Raw genomic sequence first — 19,235 nt, 5'->3', positions numbered from 1 at the left:
TGTAATGCAGAAGCATGAGAAGCACTCAGAGTATTGAAACAAATTATGTTTTGGCAAGTTGGAGGAATCTTAGTTTGGCCAAAACAGACATAAAATTTCCTTCTGTAGCGTGAAACATTTCAATATCAATTTATAAGGTACCTATAACGCTGTAGTGAAAGATCTCTAGACCCATTTATCACTATAAAGAGAACTTTCAGCTGAGAGGGTGGTAGAATGTTAAAAGCTGGGCAGGTTTTTTAAAACAAAAGACGCTCCCCCAGTTTGATTCTGAGAAGAGCTAAGGCAAGTTTCTAATTGTTCTGCTTAGCTTTGTTTTTCACTCACCAGAGCATACGAGCTTGTTAACACCGAACTTTACAATCGCTCTCTGCATTTGGCTTAATGTTGGAGAAATGGATGTGACTCAAGTCAGGTTACAGTGAGCATCGTGGACGTACATGGTTTTACAGTATAAAATTGTTAATCTGTGAGTTTATAGCTTACGCTTCCATTTCGTACATATATCAGTAACTTTCATTTTGTACATCAATCTGCAAATCATGGTTTCAACTGCAGGTAAATAGGAAAGAAACTGAGCATTAGAACAGGTCAGCTGTTTTAGTTCTATTGCCCTCCTCTTTATAGAGATACCTAGAGGTAAGAAGCTAAAGGCAACAAGTTCAGTTACAGTGCCAGGGAGCTTGCACATTCAAATCCAGACCAGTGCTCCCCATTGTTTTAATTATTAGGAGTAAATGGCAGGAATAAACACCAGATCAGTCATCACTCTGTTCTTTATTCCTGCGTAAATTGCTGCTGAAAGAGCAGAGATGATGGACAAGCCGGTGGGGTGGGGTGTGTTGCTGAGGAGTAACTGGCAGCACTGGTCCCTCTTGGCTGTTGCGAGTTCAGGAGTCGGTGCTTTTTATATTGGAAGAGTCTCACAGATCCACAAATAGTGTTGTATACCAGTTGTGTACAGCTTGTCATGTACAACTCTACATTTCGTCAGCATTTGAAACAAAGCTTTTAGAGAGCTTTGTGAAGAAGACAGGAGTGACTTTGCTATCTGTATCGTATGTTTCCATTGATGTACATGTGCTGTTCCGTTCAAGAAGGCAAGAAACTATCCTGCTTTTTAGCAATGCAAGTAGCATGGTTGTAAGGGCAAAGAGGGAATTAGCCCAGCCTTACTGGATAGTCAAGCTAGTTTATCAAGGTAAATGATCTCCTGTCTCTTAGAAAAACATAGGCAAAATTAATTTTAAGTCCTCAGTTTTCAAAAACAATTTTATGAACTTAGGATGAGCTATTCAGCTAGATAATTAACAGGAGCAAAGAATTATTTTAAAAAATATGTACTTCCTTAATTTCTTTCTAACTCCCTAGCTTTCTTGAATTCTATTTTTAAACAGTAAAGATGAAAGTAGTCCTAAGAACTAGCTCTGTCCATAGCCACTATTAAAAAATGAGGTTTTAACCTCTGGCGCAGTGGAATTCAGAAGAATATTTTAATTCTCTGATCTCCAGGACTTCCAGAAATCTGAAGAATCAGAATTAAGGGAGAAGACTTAATGTTTGTAACCTTTATTTGTTGATATACTAATGGAGAGTGTTGCCCAAATTCAAGAACTGTGGATTTTCATGCCACCAAAAAATAGTTACGATTCCCAGCTCGGTGCTTTTGAACCTGGTAAGTGACTTCCAGGAGACTTGAAATGGAGTTCCAAGTGGCAGCTCTGCAGGGAGCGGGGACGCACAGCTGCGGGTGCCAGCTGGTGGTGGTCAGCTGCTGTCTGGCAAGTGCAGTCAGTCACAAATGCTCATTTGTGTGCTGACTTCTCTCCCGCCATGGAAAAAATAAGATGCTGCTGCCATGACTTGGAAGTAGATCTGGAAAAAGGGCTCTATTTGGTACAGAGGAGCCCAGCAGTGATTGCGCATAAACAGCTAAACCAAAATAACAACAAACAAAACAGTGTTCTCATTTGCTAACATGGTTGTTTGTCATTCCTCCACTAAAGGATATGATTTTAAAGTTTGCTTCTGAAGTACAAATACTGGTTAAAAAGAACATTAGCCTTGGTCAGGCCCCATGCCAATAAATTCGAGGAGAGACAAATTTAGCTTATTACATGCCACCATCATTAAATTCTCTGCATTTTATCATCTTAAAAACACTGAGCTAAGAATACTTCCATGAGAATGTCACATTACTCAAATATTTTCAGCACTTGAAAGTACCTTTTTTTACTTATAATCAAGAATGCTTGCACCACTAGGGAATCAGACATGGAGCCAACAGGAATCATGCTGTAGCTGTCATTAGAAACCATAATATAAGTATCCTGTAAATCCAGTATAACTATCCAGAAAATCCCTTTTGTTAGGTGCCATCCACTGAATTTGACGCTTCTCCTTCATATCAGTTACTTCTTGTGGCATATGCCAGTCTGCAGAGTGACAGGACACATGCATTGATGCAGGCACTGATTTAATCAACGTGACTGCATTCCTTCCTGGGCCCAAGGAGTAAGCACATTTCTGTGGCAAGAACACCAGGATGTGCTTGTATCCCTACAAAGTGTCGCTCAGGCAAGAGATTGAAATTTTCTGGTGTGAAACAGGTTTTCAGTGTCTGACTTCCTTTAATCTTCTGTTCATTGCTTCACTTAGAACTATCCTGGCCTGTTAGCTGGGAAAAGAACTGCAAGCAGTTCTCTTGTGTAGGCATCCAAACCAGGTCTTTCTTCCAAAAATGCAGCAGAGGGACTAATAGCTTGTGTAATTGGTAGTTACAGCAGCTACAGAGGATGTAGGAGATCTCTGTTCAAATCCCTCTTCTCTGTGCTGTCCTTTGAACATACAGTTCCTGTGATCTAGTTGAGCATGCTGACAATTCCAGTTTTTCCTGTAGAAACTGTGCCGCTGTAAAGTGATTGAATTAGTGAATATATGTGACTTCTGGTTTGATAATCATGGCACTCGCCCAAGAAGAAGATCCTGTTCCAAGCACATAAATAGTGCTGAAATACTTTCAGCTGAGACTGAGGCTGTGGAAGAAACTGGATTTGGATCTCCCCCATCCCAGACAAGCACTCTCATTTCCAGGCTGCTGGCTACTTAAAAATGAAAAAAACCCTTCAATTTCTGCCTAGTTTGGGTGGGGAAGGTTCAGCATGTGCTTTCAGGCTGTTTGTGAAACCTCACTGAAACACCTTTGCCATGCAGGCTGGTGATGCTGAGACACTTTCCCAGGCGCCTGCATTCATGGCACCAGTGAGATTTATGCTGCTGGCTACATCTGAGAACAGAAAGAACTCTGCGTATTAGCAATGGACTAGGTTATGTGGCTGAATACCTCTAACTTTATTTTCCTTCTGGCTGACTATTGCAGCCAGCATTCATACTTTCTATTTTTCTTCACACTTAAGAAACACAACAGAGGTGCTTGAATTTGCTTGAGGTATTTGCCAGAACTCTGACACCGATTTGATGATGTGAAAGCTGCAGAACTTGTGCTGTCTTGCATTTGGAAACTCGTAGTTGTACGGGCAGTGACCTTTTCATACCGGATGCCTGGCTCCTCTTATCTACCATTGATCATAAGTGGTTTAGTTTTCTGTCTTGGATAATATTATTTTTTACTTTTCCCTCCATTCCACATACATCTACTTGTGCTTTATTGCCTGTTTTATATATTAAAGCTATCCAGGAACTTTTTCTTGCCATTCAGAAATCTTTTCCAACCAAAAATAATTAAAATGAGTCCTCAGCCTAGATTTTATCACATTCCTGCCTGTATGTTTTTGCAGAAGCCCTCTCAGAGAGTTGTTGTTTTTTTCCTCACTTTTTTCATGTGTCTTTATTTTACCTCTCCTTGTTCCACAGACAAATATGCCCCTGCACTAGTTTGTTTAAATCTCAGTCTTTTCTAACCAATCCTGCCAGGCACATGGGAAATTATTTATGTGAAAGATGCTGTACACAGCAGAGCTGCTGCTGTCGTTTGCCTTGCAGCTTTACTGGGAGAGCAAAGACTTTACCTACTTAGTGTTGAACTGCAATTATATATATATATATATATATATATATACACACACATATATTTTTTAACACCAGCCAGGCTAGCCAGAGAAATAGCTTTGGCTCTTGAGGAAATGAAGAGTATGGAGGTGTCATGTGTGAAAGCGGCTTCAGCTCACCTTTCACCAGTAAGAAGTACATTTTAAGGAATATAAATATATCTTAAGTAATAATAATACAGAATTTTGTCAAAGTTAGTACTACAGCCTTAGAGTTTTTCCAACGTAAGGGTTGGAATAGCCAATCCAACATCTGGTAAGGCTTCCTCGGAGCTGAAATGTAATGAATGAGGCATTCTGTGATCTTCCACGGCAGCCTTTGCTGTTAAAGAGTTGCTCTGTGGCTGCATCTGTATTGAAAAAGTTGTTGACTTCTACAGGTTTCCAAGTCTGTGAGCTCCTCATGGTCATATCATGGTGGCAGGCTCAGACTTGAGACCCAGACACGTGGGAGCTCTCTGTATCCTGGAGTCCATGGGAAACAGGAGTGATGTGCCCCACAAGTAATCAGCGAGGGCAGTGAGGGGAACCAAGACCCCAAGCTAAATGCCTGGAGACAACTGTAGACCTTAGTAGAGGAGGGGTGGAGGTTGTAGAATTAGTCTCACATCGTTAAGGATGCTACTCGATGGCACTGCCAAAAACCTCTGCTTTCTCATGAGGATGAAGTGGTAAATGTGAAAGTAAATGTGAAAGTAGTGCCAATGCCCTAAGCTGAGAGGTGGCCAGAAGTGCTGGATGCAGCCACAGCTTGGAGCCAGCCCCTTCCTTCCCCTTCTGTGTGAAAGAGAACTCGAGGCTGCACTGCAAGCGCTTCAGCTGGTCCAAAGGAGGAGCTGAATGGCTCAAGCAGAGCGACAGGGCAGGACCAGGCACTTCCCTGGGCCAGCTCTCCATCCTCCCTTTTTAATGCACGTTCTCTTGCTCCTCCCAGCTGCTGGGCTGGTTTCCTGGTGGGGTGGAAGGTGCTGTCTAGAAGCCTTGGCACTGAACAGTGCTGCTGGGAATGGGAAAATACGGAGGGTTTTGTCAATAAGGTACTCGGTACCCAAGTTCATTCTTTTGTTCTTGTTTCTTTTTGTCAGTATCTGATCTTAAAATCAGTATGGGAAAACATGAGACAAACCAGTGGCTTCTTGTAGCAAGGAGCCAAATTCTGTCTTTTCTATGCAGCATGAGAAGTTCTCCAAGAGCAGCTTTGTTAAAAACCAAATAGGGTTTTGCAGAAATAGTGCTTACTCTACTAATTAGGCAATGTGGCTCCATCTCATCATGAAAACTCATCGTCCCTGACAATGGGCTAATGTACTTTCTAACGTTGCCACTATTGCACGGTTGTTACACTCGTTCCCAATGAGCACTGGGACCTTAAGCGTGATGATATGAAACCTTTAATCATTAATGAAAACAAGCAGTTTGTCTAGATCTTAGTTTGACAATCCATAAAATAGTGTTTCTCAAATGACAAATTAGCAACTCGGTTACAAAGAACAAAGTTTAAACAACACAACCGTTGTATGCACAAAGCTACCATGTCTTCTTTTTTTTTTTAATCAGGAAAAAAATTTATTTATAAAAACATCTCATTTAATTGACTGTTGAGTCTCTAGCTGAATACAGTGGTTTAGAACACTAACGGCCCATGCTTTTATACAGATTAGCCAAAGCATGAACATCAATGAAAATTAACCCCCGGAAATAACTTTCTTTGCTTTATGTTATGAGCCACAACAGTGTTAAAACTGGAACAGTAATGAAAGCAACACAAGAGTTAGGAAGCACAGTTGCTTAAAGAGTAAAGGAAGTATTTTCTTTTGATGTCTCAGAATAATAAGAAAGTTAGAAATGGCAGAAACTCCTCTGTAGATTAGTCCATAGAAAGCATTGTCTCATGGGGCTTTGGAAAAGTCCTGTCTGGTGGCTAATGCACTAGGGCATGATGACATACATTACAGAGCCCCCAGGCCAGTAACTTCTGAAGACAGCCTAAAATGTAGGAACAAAAATGAGGAAAAGAAAAGGAAAAAAAAAAAAGGCAGAAAAAAAAAAAGAAAAAAATCTTCTCACTATTAAAAAAATAACACTTGGGTACAACCAGCATAGAACAGCATTTCAATGCAGGCAAGTTTTCTCACACAGAGGTTGGTGGTTTTGGTTAAATGTCAGGTATTGAAACAATTACAATAGTCCAGAACAATTTTACAGCAGTTTTCTAGAGCTGTTAAATAGCTGAGGTACCTTGACATTATTTCCAGTTTTTTTTTCCTTCAGTATATACCGAAAAAAGAAAAAAAAAGCCCCAAATAAACAAAAAGACCCCAAACAACAAAACCAACCAACCCCCCCCATTTGGATAAGTGCAAACTGTAACAATGGCAGTTCTACAAATGGTTACAGTGACAAAACTTAGTGCAAAGGTACTAAGGTGAGGAAAAGCCCACAGAATACAGAAATGACACAAAATACTGAGATAGTACTTAGCCCTATACAATAATAACACACTTTGAAATACCATGTTTTAAAAAGTATTGCATTTGCATTGTGTTTTTAGTTTATATTAAAATGCACTGAATACAGTTTAATTGTTAAAGCTTTGTGTCCAAGGAGTGCAAAGTGGATGAACATGGCGGGCTGATGGGATTCTGGATTCGGAAGTGGTGAGGAAAACAATATTGCATTACTGAGTTATGCAACGGAAATTAAAAAGGCGGCGGATGGACAAACAGAAAATGCAGTTGAAAACTAGTTCCAACAGCTGGCAACCAGCCGTTACATCACCCAGCTCTCCTCAGTTTAGCTGCAATTAATTAGCTGCCTCATTTTAGTTAATCTGGACATCGTTAAGCTCTTGTTAAAGGGATGTTGTCTGTCCAGGCAGCAGCCTTTGATATGCACTAGATTTTATCTGTGATTACAATACAATCTGAGTGCCTGATTAGTGTTGAGTTATATGGGAATGTATTTTCTACAGAAACCTAATTAAAAATGGTCAGTTCATTTTAACTAATGAAATATCCTTGGGAGGGGGTAACAGAGCAGTGACTGTGTGTGTCTGATTTGCACCTAATAGGTACTTTGTGGGTACATATGAGAGTAAAACATCTGAGTGCAAGAGGAGGAGCCTGCACTCCCTCCCTAAATGCAGGGTTCTTAAGATTACAAAATTACTTTTTTCCAAACCAGAGAAAAATCGTTGCACCCTTTAAAAGAACTGAGTGGAAAGCCACAGGTGCCTTATGTTTTTTTTATCTTGGTGTCTTTTAATCTTTCTAGTGTAGGATTTATTCTGGGGCCAGAAAGCTTTGTTTGTTGTATGTAGAAGTACCTGTGGTCTGCGTTGCAGCCCCCATCCCGTTGACAGGAAGGCGTCAGGGCAGGGGATGGGGCCCTTCTGGCCGGTTGAGAGCAGCAGAATGGCCAAGGGGACCAGCACTGCATGTATGGGATTTCAGGGGTGCTACCAGTCATCAGAAGTGCCAGATTTGCAGGCTCTGATAATAGAAAAATTCACCAGAGGTGCCAAATTGCCACAGAAAATTGTTCTGCAGTTGAAGGGATCCCTTCAAAGGGATGTAAGTGTGTTTATATACCCGGCAGTACAGCTGGAGCAGGACCCAGCTGTCAAAATTTTCCCTCATTTATGGTTTTTCTTTCTCGCCAGGTGTCTCCTTGCAGGGATGGGGGTGACTCTGCCGTGCTGGGGGGTGCTGCAGGGCCAGCCCTGCCCAAGGGACGGCGGGAAAGCCCCTGTGCTGGCACCTGCCCGCTGTTGGAACTGGTTGGTAGGTGGTGCCCGGGTGTTAGTGGTTATGGAGAGCGGAAGACGACGTGAGTCGGCAACAGTTAACACTAGCAATTTAACAGAAAATTAAAGATGCCGTATTGTTTCCTTGATAACTAGGATCTACCACAGACTCTTGGCAGAGCTGGCAAAGCTTGCATTGTGTCTCCTCCCATCAATATGGAGCAAACTTCTGGCGGTCAGATTTCTTAACCCCGCTCGTCGAAGGAATTTTGGCAGTGTAAGCGGACAAACTCCCCGTGGCCCCCGCGGCGGCCGCGGCATTTAGTGCCAGGAGTGGGACAGTTTTCATGCCAAGCAGACTGGAGACAGGAACGGCATAGTGGGTGGTTGGCAGAGTTGGTAGGGGAGGGGGGGTACTGGTACCGGCGGAGGTGGCCGCCAGCACGGCCATGGAGGTGGGGGTGGAGGTAGGGGTGGCAGACTGAGAGAGGTTCATGTTGAGGTCAACAGGGGTCGTGACGGAAGCGGTCTGGGTGCTGACTTTAGCCATCTCTAAGCTGCAAACGAAGAGAGGAAGAGGAACAAACAGGTTGGGAGGGTCCAGCCAGGGCGGTGGGGCCAGGAGGAGGGAGGGATGAAGGGACGGGGGGAGGGAACAGCGACCACGAAAGGGCAGGATTAGATCGGTGGGTGAGGGGGACAGACGAGAGGGAGGGAGGAGGGGGGAGAGAGAGAAAAAAAGGGAAAATGAGGGTCAAAGGAGGAACATGTTATGTGTTAAAGAAGAGAAATAACAAAAGGGTTTGTCATGATTCGATGGTGAAAACATTACTGAGAGTCTAAAGTTCTTTCCAAAAGAAAACAAACAAAACAAAAAAAGAAGAGGTTGGGGTGGGTTTGCTAGTTCATTTTACACATGAGAAAAGAAATCTAAGGAATGCAGGTAATGGCAAAAAGATGGACAAAACGAAACTTAAAAGAAAACTTAAAATAACTATGAAGTTTACTCCCCAGCACTGATATGGTGAATTTTGCTTTTCAAAATTACGGTATTTTTGAAAGGGGGACGCGGGGGGTTTTGGTCATTTTTTCAATTGGTCAATAGTACACTTTGTCATTTTGCTAGGTTGAGAGGAGAATGAGCAATGATTTGCTGCTTCCATCTAAGGCATCAATTTTTGGTTTGGTTTTCTTTTTAGAAAGTTCGTTTTTCATTTCGTCAACTGTGAGGTCATTGTGCATTTTTCATATAAAACAAACCTGATTAGCCAGTAGTGTGTTCACTTCGGTTTGTACTTTCCCCAGACCTTTTTTTTTTTTTCTTAAAACCACAACAAAATAATTATGCAATCTAATTATAATGAAATTAGTAAAGAGGAAGACTGAAAACCACACCAGCTCCCGCAGCAGAGGTGTCCTTTCTGAGCTTGTGGCAGCGGTTACAGTGAACATAAAAGAGTTTACCAGCTGACAGACAAGGTACTACACAGATACAACATACACATCATCAGATGGAAGTTCAGATTGACCCGACCTCCGAGCCTAAGGTGGTGATGGGCTCCTTGGAGGATGTAAGTATCAAACCACCTTCACTTTAGTCTAATGCCACCCATCAGCAAGCAAGGTGAGTTTTGCCCATGTACTTAGGTTTTTCTGCACATTTTTAGACATAAAAATACAGTAATTCCAAGGACGCATTGTTTTTTTTTTTTGCAGATGACAGAATGTTTGCCTAGATAGATCTTCTCTTTGCCATGCATTCGTTTTGGGTCAGCAAACAACCTAACTACTAATTTCAAGCTGCATTTTGTGTGTGACCAGCTGGGAGGTATCGCAGCCCAGCATATAAATAGGACTATGGACTAGATAATCTTTGCTAGCTACAATTATGCATGTATTAATTCCAAGTTTTTGTTTGTTTGTTTGTTTGGGTTTTTTTGAGTAATTACTAACTTGTCAGGTTCGTGAGTTTTCACCTGAGGTGAGCTGAGCAGCTGCAGCAGCTTCTCCCTCCCAGAGTGCAGCCTCCTTGCAGAGGACCTGCCACCTGCTTATCACATCCCATCAGGCCTGGGGAAGCTTCCCCGCACAGGATTGGTGCCGGTCCCTGTTGGCAGCAGGGGCTGGGTGTGCAGGCTTAGAGAGCAGCTGCAGCCAGGCTACAGATTGGGAAGGGGGCATGGTTGTCCTACTCCGGGCTTGGGAGAGCCTCCCTTTTCCTCCTCTGAGGCTGACGTGCAGTTTTGAGAATGACAGCCCCGGATGGAGAAAGGCAACGAGCAGAAGACCTGCCCGCTCTGCACAAGGGCAAGGATGCAAGCCACGCACCAGCACTATATATGGGATGGGGATGTTGGACTGAAGCTTCCCAAAGCTCTGCTGCTGAAGGGGAGTCTGAAGGACACCTGAAGCAGGTCTGGGCTGGGGAAGGGAGCATGGAGGAGGGAGGGAAACACCTGAGCACCAGCTTCTCTCTTCCCTGAAAAAGGAAGAGGGCTCTTGGAGTATTAACTCCTTGGTAGCTTTCCTTGGGAAGCTGGAAGGCGCATGGCTTCTCTGATGGGCTGAGAGGGAAGCAGAATGAGCGCATGAAATGCAGACCCATTTGTGGGAGGCAAAGCTTTGGTTTTCCTGCTCTGTGTGTTTAGCTGTCCACATGGGTGAGAATCTCAGAATTTTCCTAACATCTGCAGCAGAGTTGTTCTTTGCAGAGAGAAGAGCATCCTTGTGCTGTTAGCTGTGCTACTTGCAACCTACTCACACAGCAGGATTTACATCAAGAATACTCAATCAGTGAATCCAGCTCCAGTGTACATCCTCAGCTTAGGATGTAGGAGTTACATGGTGATAACATGGCAGGCTTTGAAAAACTCAGTTTATACAGTTGGCTTTTTACGTCTAACTCAGCATTGTTCTGGGAGGGAGGCATATAGAAAGATAATGCAGGACCCGGTGTTCCAGTGACTCCAAATTTGCCTACCTTGCATTTAACAAACCCCAAAAAATCCTTACTGATATGGGGGTATTTGAGCCTGAGCTTTTTCCTGCTCCAGCACGGAGATCAGATCCCACAGGATAAATGCTAGTGTCGGGAGCAGCTACTCAGACTCCCTGTCTCTGGTGTACTCACACAGGTACAATTAAAGCTCTAATCTGCCCTGCTTCACATTTATTACCAGTGGTAACACATAAGGTGAAAGTCTGTCGGGTTATCTAACAGCTGTCTTGTGACAGCACCCGTTTCCCAAACCAATTGTAGATGCAAGAAAATTGAACATGAAAGCGGATGAGGCGGACTTCATACAGAATTCCATGGTGCCAATTTTACACTGTCTCTTTGAAGAACTGGACTTTATGAATATATACACCGAAGGCCACATCCTGCATTACCCAAAACTGGTGAAAGGAATAAAACTCAAGTGGGGCTTTGGCGGTCCTGTCAGCTCTGTGAATGAACCTCTCAGCAAAATGGCAGTAAAAAAATATCTTCAGGAAACTGCTCTTCAACAAGGAGAAAGTGCTGCTGGCTACAAGTCGTTTAGAATCCAAAGTCACATTATTACACAGGAAATCTGAACTATGGTCCATTCTTAATAAAAGCTGGAAGATGGAATTGAATAATGAAAATACAGTTACTACATTGGAGATCAGTTAAGAGACAGAAGATTTTACAGGAAAAGAAGACACTTCTACTGCAAACAACCTGGGACATGTTCTACTCATACAGAGGTCAGCACTCGGGTGTTCAATACAGAATCAAGATGATACTTTAGAAAGACTGAAATCTCTGTCTTGACATTGTATCAATGTATTTACACAGCTATAATTTAGAGTATATGTACATATTCGACAGCAGAGTGCAATAGAAGTCTTAAAACAACTTAATAAATTATTCTATAGATGGCAACTTTGGTTGTAGGATAGTTCAAAGATACACATAGATTGTTTCGGGAATACATGGATAGTGGGTTTTTTTGTTTTTTGCTTACATCCTATACTGCTGTGAGACACTTATTCATGCAGAAATACTGTCCCTGGAAACCAAATCCATGAGAATGACAGATCTTGCTGGGGAGAGAAAAAAATCCACCTTACCCTGAATGCTCATATGGCTTTTACTTATTATAATTCTTATTTTGATACATCAGACTATACCTCGGGCAGTCTAGGTACTGTACTCAGCTCTTCCCCAACACTATTTATTTCATGCCAATGACGTCTTTAAAAGAGGCAGCAGTACTTGTGACAGGGTTAGAACTGATGAACTGGAATTGGCTCCCAGCACGCACAGGCAGCAGCAGCAGCCTCGATCTGCCTCTCCCAAACCTGCCTGAGCACCTAAACCCCAGCTGGAGCAGATCTCCCTCTTGCCTCAAAGCGTCTCAGATCTTCCTCCAGTGTAACTGCGAACTCGCAGCGCTGCTGTGGTGGCACCTAAACTGAACAGGGCTTTCTCTTGGGAAAAGAACAGTGTCACTTTTTAAAATGAAAAAGCCGCCTTAATGTCCTAGGTTACCTTAGAGCTTAATTTATTATACATTAAAAGTCTTCATTTACAAATGAAGTCACTTCATCTAAATACAGTTTCAACACATGGTACATAATAATATATGATGGTTTATTGTAGATGATGGTAACAAATGACTTCTATCTAGAAATTCGACAAGAAGAAAATAGTTTGTTTCACAGGGTATATAGATAGAGTATCCGTAGTATATGACTGCTGAGAAGTTTTCTTCTTTGCAAAAGTATGGTAAAAGACCTTTTATATATATATATATCCCATTCCGTCAAAAGAATCATTAAACAGGAGTAAACAGAAGTGTGAGAGTTCCCAGGCTTTTCTAAAGTGAATCAAACAGAGGTTTGTTCACTAGAGTTTCTGTCTCTGGTGAGCAACTCACCGCAACTCCATTAATAAGTGCATTATTTTATTTGCATGCTTTAGCTGTCTTGAAGATCTTAAATTGTTATCTTCTGAGATCCAGATGCATGCCATATGATGTTTGTGCAACTAAAAATGAAGGGGTCTATTCTCGTCTCGATGTGTGGGGAATCCCTGAACACCAAGAGAAGAACATATCCTTAAGGGTTAAAGGAGGGAACACATTTTTATTTGATTACAGGGCTTATGGAAGTGACTTATATTTGCTACAAATATTATCAATCAAAAGATTTGTATACTGTTTTAGGATTCTGGAAACGGCTTATCTTAGGCTTCACAATACCACCCCTCAATGTATCTTTCCCTAGGAAACTACTTTCAAGGTGAATTAATTATAAAAAGTAATATTTTTGTTTGCTGTAACACAGAGCCGGACAAACATCCTTTTCCTCCATTAAGACATTTACAGTGGCTTTGCAGTGGTGCGCTACAGAACCGAGCTAAAGAGGAGGTGAGACCATGGGAGACTGTAGACCTGCTATCCCTACACGCCCCCCGCTCCCACCCCCCCATATAAATCACATAGTTTCTACTGCCTTAACAGCAAACATAATTAAACACAAAGTTTAATTCATATCACAGTGTTTTTTTTGTTGTTGGTTTTTTTTTTTGGGGGGGGAAAGGCAAAAAGAAAAAAGAAATAAAATATGTAGCTACTCCCCCTCCCCACAATATATTGCCTTGGTCCACCATTTACAAGTAGCACTATATCCATTGCGCTATTTTTCTCAGGATTATTGCAAATAAAGGTGGCATCAATTTTAATATTTTTCTAAATAATCATCTAAAAACTGATGGAGACTTAAGCCATCGCAATGGCTTAGCTAAGCAGCCAGTGTTTTCATTAGTTCTGGCACCGAGAAGTGGAGAAGCAGATAGTCTCTCAGCCCATCTCATTAGGGAATGCTTTTTACAAATTTGTGTTGCTATCTATCTCTGAAAAAATAAATCCCATGCCTCTTTAGCAACCAAATGTCAGTTTAATATCAACTTTGAGTGGCAATTTCCAGTTAGTAAATTAAATCTGTTTTGCAATCTGTTTCACTACATTTGCCATTTAGGGTAGTAAAGTGTGTCTGTGGAACGTATTTTCTTCTAAAGAATTTATGACTGTCAATTTATCTGCCTATATTTTAGATGGATGCCAATGTGAGTATTCAGATTTTTCAGCTTTTGTCATTCAACAGGTACCTGGAATCACACCAGATTAAGCTGCTTTCTGTATAAATCAACAGCAAACACAGGTTCTAACGATACAAGCTTTACTAAGCATTAGGAGTTGAATAATACTATGCAAAATGGACACTGCAAAGCAACTTTCTGGATGTATCCAGGACAGACATTGCTGGAGAGCAGGCAGAGCAATCTCGCAGAAGCGTTATCACTTACAAAGCAAACTTACCTTGCATTTATGAGGTACTGTGCTAAGCTGATGTTTGCAGGGGATCCTGTGATTGTAACTTGTCGTTCTGCGGAGCCTTCTGTGGCATTAGCAATCTTGATCTGCGCTCCTGACATCTGCCTGATTTCATTTATCTTACTGCCTTGTCTGCCAATAATGCAGCCTATTAACTGGAGCGGGACAAAGACTGAGATTAGTGCCACAGACACAAGGAAAAACTACTTCACTGCAATTTGTAGTATTGATAAAAACATGTTTATGAAAGACTCAGTAGCAAAAGAAAAGATTTTTGCTGTGCTGTTTGGAAGGAATAACTAGTGTGGTCTATTGGCTCTATGGTCATACATCTCTAGATCAAGTTTTGCTGCTAGGTGGTCATCAACTCAATATCAGATTATTTAGCTGTCTTTTGTGGCAGAAAGCGACCGTGTGCCGTGGTGCTGACAAACATGAACCACAGCCCAACCTGACTCTCACCAGCGGCGGCAGCAAGCCACAAGCAGCAGCTGGGGGTCAGGCTGAGCACCCACAGCTGCTGCCATCCGGCTTTGTGCCGGCCCAGGGTGCTGCTTGTCCTGGACCTCCCTGGGGACACGTGGTCCTCGCTTGGCCAGAGACTGGCCCTATTGAAGTCAGTGGGATTTACAGCTCTGTTACTTCAGGCAGAAGCAGGCATGGGAAGAGGCTGAAATTTTGTCACTGTGTAACTATGTTCCTTGAAAGAAACTTAATAAAACTTATATTTCCTGAATAAAACCGAGCCTGAGTTGTGTATGTGTGATGCCCTCAAGTTTTTTATTAAAATTGCATTGGTGTTATCTTCAATTAACAGTGTTTTCAAGGTTGCTTAAGTGCTCTTGGTGGAGTCCCAAGCTTTGGAAGCTGTGTGCAAGACCCGGAGAAAGCGTTCAGCAGCACACGTAACTGCTGCAGCTGGGGTAAGGGAGCGCAATAGCTGTGCCAGGGTGTTGCTCCTCTGGCACAAGGAGCCCCCCCAAAAGCAAGTGGGCACCAAGAAGGCAGCTGAGGCTGTGGTATTTTGGCTTCTGTAAGGCTGAAGAGGGAGACTTCTGTTTTGTGTTAAGGAACGATGGGTGCTGAGAAGTTCAGCAATGGCCAGAATGGGTAAAAAATGGAAACTTCACTCTACCATTACTGTTAAGACAGGGATGATGTTGCCAGTTTGGCAGAAGGATGCACCAAGGTGGAGAGGTTGCCTTCCCCTCCCACCATTTCTGCTGCTTTGAGCCCTGACATGTTACCATCTCTGTTACTGTAGTACATGGAGTATCTTGCCAGAAACAGATTCATATGGCCTAGAGAGTTATCAAAAGAAGAACCATCTGCAGTGTAATCCTTGCTTCATGCTCAGGGACAAGCAAAAAGCCAGAGCGGGTACCCAGGCAGCAGAAAGAGAGACTGAGCACAAGCGAAGCCCCCAAGAGGGTGAAAAACAAGGCTTCAGGGAACACGCAGAGAATTTCCCATCCTGTTCAAACAGGAGGGCTTCTCTGAGCTCCCTGTCTTTATCCCAAGGGCCTGTCACAGTGTGTGGCTGCAGAGAACCTATGTGAGCTTCACCGGGAGGCCTCTATCCTGCCTCTTGTGCGTACCAACACACCTGCATATGCTGGCTGTGAGCAGCACAGGGGTCCCTAAGTGTCCGCGTCCTACGCCTCAGTCTCATCGTGCTCCACGGTCTGCAGGTAGTGAAAGGGAAGCAGGAGAGATGAGCACCCAGAGCACAGGTGGTAGCGCCAGTGCCAGCGACTGGTGGGGTTTGGCATTTGTCAGGGTATGCTGTCAGTGTGAGGAAAGCAAAGGCAGTCCTACCAAAGTATCATCATACAGCAAAGCCAGTTGCACTAGATCCACTCTTATCTGTTAAAATCTGGTGGTGGACTTCCATAATTTTGTTCTTGTTAATCATTTGCATGCCATACCATAGCTGTAATTTACTTCTGGTCAGAAGTGTTCACTGCTGCAGAAGTAGAATGGAGCACAGGGTGGGAGGAAAGCCTTGAGTCGTCCTCACTTGACTGGTAGCCAGAGTTGTTCACTGAGATACAGCAATGGCTTGGGGTTAGCCACCAGGAGTGGAGGCCATCAGTATTTCCTTCTGCCACAACCAACATCTACTAGTTTTTGAGATGACAGTCTTGAAGTGATGGGTCAAGAGTCTTGTCTGTTGCTACTGATGATCTTAGGAAGCAGTCACCAGGATTCAGGCTCTGTGAAGCAGTTGTTATGGTACCCATCATGTGTCCCATTTGCCATGCAGGGAGGACAGTAGTGCAGAGGTATTTGTGCTCTTTCTGGAGTGTCTTTCCTATTATATAATAATTAAGCAGTATCTGAATATTCAAGAGCTGATGGAAGAGGTTCAAGGGACTGATTTTCACCTACAGAGCTTTGATCAATCAGGCCACAGACATTTGGTTTACATAAAAACACTTGCCCTGGCTTGCTTTGGGATGAGTCCATGACAACTTTGCATCCAAACACGTATCTCTTTTCAAGACTGACTCTTTATGCTATCAGCTGCCCCCCGTCATTCTGCAGTTGGCCATTTCAGATGATTTGGCAGGCCATATGTAATTCAGTCCCACAGAAGTCCCTCACCACAAAAGCAAACTTCCCCGGACTTTGAAGTTGCTCCTTTGCATGCAATGTTGCCTGTTTCACAGACATGGGGTCACTGCTTTTCCACACCAGTAGACAGAGTTAGGGAATGTGAAGGACAGTAAACATGTAGCTGTTTTCAAGGACTTTAGGTGCTTCATTATTTTTGATGCTCACCTCCTTGTTCAACATACAGCGAGCCTTACTCTCACTTACAGATGAATAAATCAAGAGGAAATTTTCCAGAAAACAAATGTTAAAGCTGGTGCATGTGAGAGAGGAGCCTAACTTACTATAGACTATACCAAGCCTACTAGGCACCAGACTATTGTATAAGACATATACTATAAATATACATATATATCTATAACATATATATATATATATAAAATACGCACATATATACATACAAACTAATGCATGTATACATATGTGTTTCTATTTTAACTCTCTCAAGACCTGAGCGGAACAGCTCAGATCAGAGGTGGCCCTTGCTCAACAGCCTGTCGCTGACTGTGGCAGCAGCACATGCTTAGAGAAAAAGTATTAAAAACAATGTGAGGTAAAAACCAAAGTTTTCTCTGGTATTCCAAATTCCCAGCTATGGCTTACAGGCTACCTGAGCAGCAGCCGGTACCTCTGCCTTTATGCTCAATAGTCTGTGTGTCTGACAATTTCTTTTTGAACCCATTTCTCCCTCTGCCACCCAAGAAGGGCCATAGCAGTGACCTCCAGAGCTTGCTTGTTTTTTGTGTATATTACTATTTGCCTGTACACCTCAGAATTTCAGCTGATGGCCTGACCTTCTTGGACTGTGAGCACCAGGGAAAAACTGTTCTCCTTTCTCTACACTGGGTCTGATCTTTTTTTCCCTACCTCAGTGTACCTCATTTCTCCTCATGCCCAAAAAAGCCCAAACAAACCAACACTAAAACATGAATCATGGAATGACAGAATCATAGAATCATTTCAGTTAACCGAGGAAAGCCAGTGGCAACCTGACTTGTATGAGTTCAACTGTTAATCTAGCACTGCCAAGTTCACCACTAAACCATGTCCCTAAGCACCATCTCTACAGGCTTTTAAAATATCTCCAGGGATGGTGACTCCACCGCTTCCCTGGGCATCCCGTTTCAATGCCTGACAACTGTTTTGGTGGAGAAATTTTTCCTAATATCCAGTCTTAACTTTCTCTGGTGCAACTTGGGGCAATTTCCTCTTGTCCTATCACTTGTCACTTGGGAGAAGAGACCAACACCCTCCATGCTACAACCTTCTCTCTACAGCACCTCAATGTCTGTCTTGTAGTGATGGGCCCAAAACTGCTGAGTACAGGGGGACGATCACTTCCCTGGTCCTGCTGGTCACACTATTTCTGATACAAGTCACGATGGTGTTGGTGTTCTCGGCCACCTGGGCACACTAAAGGTGCACTTGACCCCCTCGTCCAGATCGTTGATAAATATATTAAAGAGAACTGGCCCAAATACTGAACTCTGGGGAACACCGCTCATGACTGGCTGCCAACTGGATTTAACTCCATTCACCACAACTCTTTGAGCCTGTCCATCCAACTCAGTGAGGAGTATGCCCATCCAAGCCATAAGCAGCCAGTTTCTTCAGGAGAATGTGGTAGGAAACAGCGTCAAAGGCTTTATTGCAGTCTAGGTAAACAACATTCACAGTATCACACAGTATCACAGTATGTTTGGGATTGGAAGGGACCTCAAAAGATCATCTAGTCCAATCCCCCTGCTGGAGCAGGAACGCCTAAGTGAGGTCGCACAGGAACATGTCCAGGAGGGTTTTGAATGTCTCCAGAGAAGGAGACTCCACAACCTCCCTGGGCAGCCTGTTCCAGTGCTCTGGCACCCTCACTGAGAAGTTGTTTTTTCTCAAATTTAAATGGAACCTCTTGTGTTCCAGATTGATCCCATTACCCCTTGTCCTATCATTGTTTGCCACCGAGAAGAGCCTGGCTCCATCCTCATGGCACTCACCCTTTATATATTTATAAACATTAATAAGGTCCCCCCTTAGTCTCCTCTTCTCCAAACTAAAGAGACCCAGCTCCCTCAGCCTTTCTTCATAAGGGAGGTGCTCCACTCCCTTAATCATCTTCATTGCCCTACGCTGGACCCTCTCCAGCAGTTCCCTGTCCTTCTTGAACTGAGGGGCCCAGAACTGGACACAATATTCCAGATGTGGTCTCACCAGGGCAGAGTAGAGGGGAAGGAGAACCTCTCTCGATCTACTAACCACTCCCCTTGTAATACACCCCAGGATGCCATTGGCCTTCCTGGCCACAAGGGCACAGTGCTGGCTCATGGTCGTCCTGTTGTCCACCAGGACCCCCAGGTCCCTTTCCCCTACACTGCTCTCTAATATGTAATTTCCCAACCTATACTGGAACCTGGGGTTGTTCCTGCCCAGATGCAGGACTCTACACTTTCC

The 19,235-nt window shown here is 43.2% G+C and overlaps 1 protein-coding gene across 47 annotated transcripts in view; it reads right to left on the bottom strand.

The window, feature by feature from the left end:
• Positions 1-19,235, bottom strand: part of LOC102098626 (poly(rC)-binding protein 3) — a 524,682-nt gene that overhangs the window by 6,219 nt on the left and 499,228 nt on the right. For 20 of the 47 annotated variants that reach the window (XM_065052857.1, XM_065052853.1, XM_065052855.1 and 17 more), the window contains 2 exons: positions 14,160-14,329; positions 5,443-8,369 (listed from right to left, as the gene is read on the bottom strand). The exons of 4 other annotated variants lie outside the window; for them this stretch is intronic. In XM_065052857.1, coding sequence (XP_064908929.1) covers positions 8,024-8,369; positions 14,160-14,329 — 516 coding nt within the window. In that variant the 3' untranslated portion in view covers positions 5,443-8,023. Of the gene's footprint in view, positions 1-5,442; positions 8,370-9,084; positions 11,413-12,311; positions 12,897-14,159; positions 14,330-19,235 lie in introns of those variants that run through there. 23 more of the 47 variants (XM_065052871.1, XM_065052876.1, XM_065052878.1 and 20 more) reach the window with 5 other exon arrangements.

This window comes from Columba livia, chromosome 2 (assembly GCF_036013475.1).
Source record: "Columba livia isolate bColLiv1 breed racing homer chromosome 2, bColLiv1.pat.W.v2, whole genome shotgun sequence".
NCBI lineage: Eukaryota > Metazoa > Chordata > Aves > Columbiformes > Columbidae > Columba > Columba livia.
Note: the sequence above shows the minus strand (reverse complement) of the source record. Positions and strands in the feature narration are given on the sequence as shown.